Source organism: Terrapene carolina, unplaced genomic scaffold (assembly GCF_002925995.2).
Source record: "Terrapene carolina triunguis isolate 2854851 unplaced genomic scaffold, T_m_triunguis-2.0 Scaffold463, whole genome shotgun sequence".
NCBI lineage: Eukaryota > Metazoa > Chordata > Testudines > Emydidae > Terrapene > Terrapene triunguis.
Window position 1 is genome coordinate 12,540 of NW_020664814.1, and position 6,330 is coordinate 18,869.

General features: G+C 51.8%; 1 protein-coding gene across 1 annotated transcript in view; it reads left to right on the top strand.

Annotated features, from left to right (window-relative positions):
- Positions 1–476: 476 nt before the first annotated feature.
- LOC113407873 (bifunctional epoxide hydrolase 2-like) overlaps positions 477–6,330 on the top strand; it is a gene marked incomplete at its 3' end in the record, with an annotated part of 15,123 nt that continues 9,269 nt past the window's right edge. Inside the window, exons 1-2 of the mRNA XM_026658585.2 lie at positions 477–584; positions 2,264–2,375. Coding sequence (XP_026514370.2) covers positions 556–584; positions 2,264–2,375 — 141 coding nt within the window. The remainder of the gene's footprint in view (positions 585–2,263; positions 2,376–6,330) is intronic.

The following is a 6,330-nucleotide window of genomic DNA, read 5'->3' on the forward strand; positions in this document are numbered from 1 at the left end:
CAGGGGACGAAGCAGCTTTGCGGCGCAACTGGAGCCGTGCTGTCAGGGCTTCTGCAGCTAGTCCGTCCCCGCCCTAGAGGCTGGGCTGTGGAAATGCACCTCCTCAGGCTGTCTCTTTCCCCATCCTCCTAGGGCTGGGGAACAATGAACATTGGCCTGTTCCGCAGTCCCTGGCCCACCCCTCCCCGGGGGACAGACCCCTGGACTGGCGCAGAGCCCTCGGAATGCGTGTGGGAAGCAGGGGTGGGGGAGAAAGACGGTGCCACATTGGCAAACTGAGCCGCACTCCGCTCTCGCTCTGGCTGGTGGAGAGCTTCCAAATGTCTCCTTGTCCCAAAGCCCCTTCGTGCCCACTGGTAAGTGCTGGGTCACCCTCCTGTGTTCCTAGCCAGAGTAACTTGAGTTCCTTCTGCCCTGGAAACCCCATTTGCTCTCCAAAATCACTAACCCATTGATACACTCGCAATGACGCCTTCCTTGTTTCCCGTACTCCCCTAGGGCATTTCCCAGGCAGTGTTCATCGGCCATGACTGGGGCGGTGCTGTGGTGTGGAACATGTCCCTCTTTTACCCAGAGCGAGTGAGGTAAGTCACCGGCGGATGTCTCCCCTAGAATTCAATCTCCAAAGGGGGCGTTGCTACCACGCAATGAGCTTTCTGACTTAGTCGTGGATTTTGTTTTGTTTTTTCCAATCTGTCCTGAAATGAGATGATTTTGGGAAGAGAATGCTGAGGAAATGCTCCCGATTCCCACTAATGTGACCAGAAGGTTTTTTGTTCACCATATAAATTATCACCACAATCACCAACTTGACTCTTGAAAATATTTATTTGCTCAGAGCTTTGTTAGAAGCGAGGTTCTACTCTGAAAAGTGACCGTGGACAAAGAGGCCTCCGCCGACTCACCAGGTCTACTCCCTGTTGTGAGTGTCAGAGGCAGAACTGTTCATTTGAGGGGCAAAAGGCGATTTTTTACTGCTCTTGACTCTTGTTAGCCCTCGAGAGCCAACACAGCTGAGAGCAAGCGAGCTGGATTCTATTCCTCTGGGGGCATCGTCAATTGCACCATGAACAAGGTTCCGGTCAGTTACGCCTGTGCAAATCGGTGACCTTGCTCAGGTGTTACTGAAGTCATAACCTGAAAGCACTGGGGCTGCGCAGGTGTCACCAAGCACCTGATTTTCCCTACAGGACCTTTAGAACTGGTGGCCCCATGTGAGAAGGAAAGATCCCAGCATGACTCTGAGCCCAGCTTGAGTTCCCAGTGCTGGCTAGTGGAGGAAAACCTCTGTACTCAAACTGAGCGTGCTTGATGGAGTCACTGAGGCGTAACAAACGTGACCTCTCACAAGACCATTTGTAGGGACACTTTTCAGAGTAGAGCCTCACTAGGTGAAGCTGGTGCTGGGAAAAGTTGCCAGGATGCCAGCCCGGGAGACAGAGTTTCTCTGTTTAGCTACTGAACAAGTACAGCCTGAGTAGCAGCCCAGTAAGTTTTCTCTGCGCATCGTCCTGCCAGGCTGCCCCAACCTCTCTAGTCTTAGACTCTGACCTCTCAGTGTGGCCATAACGCGTGTTGCCACGGTAAGAGTCCTGGAGCCTGAGCCAATTCCCGGTGAATTACTCAGCTGGATCTGAGACCAGCCTGCAGAACTGGGGTGCCGGTGGCTAGAACCTTAGTATATGGACCGAGTGGATCTGGGATTCAGTGACCTCGTTCGTTGGGCCCTTCCCCACTGACAAGTGATGCTTCACCGCGGGAGAAGGCTCTGGGCACTCGGGGCTAGATTCTTAGATGGTGTAAATTGATGATCTGTTTAGGCCAATATGATTGTGGTGAATTATGCTTGCTGCGGACCTGGTCCTTCACATGATGTTACTCCCGGGGCCTGGGGTGTAATAGGAGTGACGGTCTCTGCTATCCATCTCCCCTGCCCCAGTTCACCATTTACTGCTCTCACTGCCCTCCCATCACAGAAACAACGGCTCTGCTTCCCCCAGACCCCTTCACGGTGGAGTTCTAGTGAAGGCGCTCCATGTGCTTGAAGCTCAGAGGGAGCACCTGAAAAGGTCCATATCTCACTTCTCTTTGAAGCCTGCTCGTGGGTGACTTCCTGTCCCATGTAAATGCCCCTGTGTGTGCGCGCAGCCCAATGCCAGTGTGCGAAGTCGGAGTCTGCCGTTTAAATCCGAGTGTATCGCTCCTGGTTGTAAACTGGGTCTTTTGGTTTCTCCCTCTTTGATTCCTGCTGCTGGTGTCTTAGGGCAGTGGCTGGACTGAACACGCCCTACAGACCTGCGGACCCCAAAGTGAATGTCATGGAGACGATCAAAGCCCGTCCTGTGTTTGACTATCAGCTTTATTTCCAGGAGCCGGTGAGTACGAGCCAAAGATGTTCTATTCCCAGTGCGCTGGGTACATGCGCTCCATGGGTTCTGTTCTCCTGCCTGCCAGTCCCGTGATGTAAGGCATCAACAGAGAACTCTACCTGAAGAAATATAAAAGATGGCTCTGGCTAGAGGGCCAGATTCAGAGCTGCTGTAAATCCGTATAACTGGATTGACTTCAGTCTAACTCTGATGGCTTCCACCAGATCTAGCCCCATAGTGCCATAAAGGGAGAGCTCGTAAGGTAATAAAACAGCTGGAGCGGAGAAAGTTTGTCTGACAGAGATGGTTCCATTAGTAACGCTCTCTCTCCTTCTGATGAGACATCCGCCCTTGGTCGTATGCCTCACTGATGATGTAGTGTGTACCAGGGGTGCGCTCTGTCCATCAGATGAGATGTTAAACTGAGACTGATTCTGCCTGTATTTGGTGTCTGTCCAGGCAGGGGGTTAAAGATCCCCTCGCACTATTCCAAAAGCGTTAAGGGACAATCACAGACTCCTGGGCACTGCTCCCCCCATCTTACCACCCTTGGACATCTCAGCCGCTGTGGAAACCAGTTCCAACGTCCAAGTGTCTAGAAAGGGTCATAAACAACAGGGAGTCTGGTGGCACCTTAAAGACTAACAGATTTATTTGGGCATAAGCTTTCGTGGGTAAAAACCTCACTTCTTCAGATGCATAGAGTGAAAGTTACAGATGCAGGCATTATATACTGACACATGGAGAGAAGGGAGTTACTTCGCAAGTGGAGAACCAGTGTGGACAGGGCCAATTGAATCAGGGTGGATGTAGTCCACTCCCAATAATAGATGAGGAGGTGTCAATTCCAGGAGAGGAAAAGCTGCTTCTGTAATGAGCCAGCCACTCCCAGTCCCTATTCAAGCCCAGATTAATGGTGTTAAATTTGCAAATGAATTTTAGTTCTGCTGTTTCTCTTTGAAGTCTGTTTCTGAAGTTTTTTTGTTCAATGATAGTGACTTTTAAATCTGTAATAGAATGACCAGGGAGATTGAAGTGTTCACTTACTGGCTTTTGTGTGTTACCATTCCTGATGTCCGATTTGTGTCCATTTATTCTTTTGCGGAGGGACTGTCCAGTTTGGCCAATGTACATGGCAGAGGGGCATTGCTGGCACATGATGGCATATATAACATTAGTGGATGTGCAGGTGAATGAGCCCTTGATGGTGTGGCTGATGTGGTTGGGTCCTCTGATGGTGTCGCCAGAGTAGATATGGGGACAGAGTAGGCAACGAGGTTTGCTACAGGGATTGGTTCCTGGGTTGGTGTTTCTGTGGTGTGGTGTGTAGTTGCTGGTGAGTATTTGCTTCAGGTTGGGGGGCTGTCTGTAAGCGAGGACTGGCCTGCCTCCCAAGGTCTGTGAGAGTGAGGGATCATTTTCCAGGATAGGTTGTAGATCGTGGATAATGCGCTGGAGAGGTTTTAGCTGGGGGCTGTATGTGATGGCCAGTGGTGTTCTGTTGTTGTCCTTGTTGGGCCTGTCCTGTAGTAGGTGATTTCTGGGTACCCGTCTTGCTCTGTCAATCTGTTTCCTCACTTCCCCAGGTGGGTATTGTAGTTTTACGAATGCTTGATAAAGATCTTGTAGGTGTTTGTCTCTGTCTGAGGGGTTGGAGCAAATTTGGTTGTATCTAAGGGCTTGGCTGTAGACAATGGATAGTGTGATGTGTCTTGGATGGAAGCTGGAGGCATGTAGGTACGTATAGCGGTCAGTAGGTTTCCGGTATAGGGTGGTGTTTATGTGACCATCACTTATTTGCACCGTAGTGTCCAGGAAGTGGATCTCTTGTGTGGACTGGTCCAGGCTGAGGTTGATGGTGGGGTGGAAATTGTTGAAGTCCAGGTGGAATTCTTCAAGGGCCTCCTTTCCGTGGGTCCATATGATGAAGATGTCATCAATGTAGCGCAAGTAGAGGAGGGGCACTAGGGGACGAGAGCTGAGGAAGCGTTGTTCTAAGTCAGCCATAAAAATGTTGGCATGCTGTGGGGCCATGCGGGTACCCATAGCAGTGCCACTGACTTGAAGGTATAAGTTGTCCCCAAATCTGAAGTGGTTGTGGGTGAGGACAAAGTCACAAAGCTCAGCCACCAGGCGTGCTGTGGCCTCATCAGGGGTACTGTTCCTGACAGCTTGTAGTCCATCCTCATGTGGAACATTGGTGTAAAGTGCTTCTACATCCATGGTGGCCAGGATGGTGTTTTCAGGAAGAACACCAATGCATTGTAGTTTTCTCAGGAAGTCGGTGGTGTCTCGAAGACAGCTGGGAGTGCTGGTAGCGTAGGGTCTGAGGAGAGAGTCCAAATAGCCAGATAATCCTGCTGTAAGAGTGCCAATGCCTGAGATGATGGGGCGTCCAGGGTTTCCGGGTTTATGGATCTTGGGTAGCAGAATACCCCTGGTCGGGATTCTGGGGGTGTGTCCATGTAGATTTGTTCCCGTACTGTAGCTGGGAATTTCTTGAGCAGATGTAGAATGTGGTCTTGGAGAGTTGCCTGGCAGCCTCCTGTTCATAATCCGACCTGTTCATTATGACTACAGCACCTCCTTTGTCAGCCCCTTTGATGATAATGTCAGAGTTGTTTCTGAGGCTGTGGATGGCATTGCGTTCTGTACGGCTGAGGTTATGGGACAAGTGATGTTGTTTGTCCACAATTTCAGCCTGTGCACGTCTGCGGAAGCACTCTATGTACAGGTCCAGTCTGTCATTTCGACCGTCGGGAGGAGTCCACGCAGAGTTCTTCTTCTTGTAGTGTTGGTAGGAGGGTTCCTGTGGGTCAGTGCACTGTTCAGTGGTGCGTTGAAAATATTCCTTGAGTCGGAGACGACGAAAGTAGGCTTCCAGATCACCGCAGAACTGTATCGTGTTCTTGGGGATGGTGGGACAGAAAGAGAGTCCCCGAGATAGGACAGACTCTTCTGCTGGGCTAAGTGTGTGGTTGGAAAGATTGACAATGTTGTTAGATGAGTTGAGGGTACCATTGTTGTAGCCCCCTGTGGCAGGTAGGAGTTTAGATAGCTTACTGTCCTTTTTCCTCTGTAGAGAAGCGAAGTGTGCATTGTAAATGGCTTGTCTCATTTTTGTAAAGTCCAGCCACGTGGAAGTGGGTCATGGAATCGAGGAAGCCGCTGCGGGGTTTGCGCAAGGATCTGCAAGATTCATGAGCTCCCCTGCCCGGCTTTTTAAATAACCCTGAGCAACAAATTCCTGCTCTTGCCTTCGGCGCCTCGGAGGCTTTGTTCGAAGAGGCTTATCCGAGCGTTAGAGGCGCTGGGCAGTGCCAGCTTAAGGACGGTAGACGCATGCCACGCTAATGGGCGTGTGCAGTGCTCACGAGCAAAGGCCATTGGCCGGGATTAGGCAAGGCTCCCATTGGCCTTTCCAAGCACGGCCAAAGCATGGAAAATTTCACAAGCTGCCCCCAGCAAATGGGTCAGCAAAGGGCGTGGCGGGATTGCCTTCATCTGGCCACTTGCCACCTACAGCTACCTTGACGCTCTCCAGCCATGACCAGCTGGTAAGTCCTAGGGGACATTGAGTCCGGTCCCCTGCTAGCACAGGCGACCCCAAGTCTCCTGTAGCAGCAGAGTGCGGCAGGCCTCCTCAGAACAGCTCTGCCTCCCGTCCATGCGCGCGGTGGTGCCTGGCTGTTCTGGCCGATAGCTGCACCCTGCGGCTTGAACTCTGCATCACAACCGGCGCACACGCATCAAGTCCCCCGCTGGGAATTGCATCCCAGCACGTACCTACCTGGACTTCTGCAGCAGCGGGGGGTGTCCCAGTGTCTTCGCTGCACGGCTGGCTGGGTGAGTGGGGCTCATGCTCGAATCAGATGTAACCGAACTCTGTGTGCCCCCTGCTAGGGACACAGCCCCGGCTGCTGGGTCAACGTGCCGCCAGCAGCTGCTGAGCCAGGCTGGG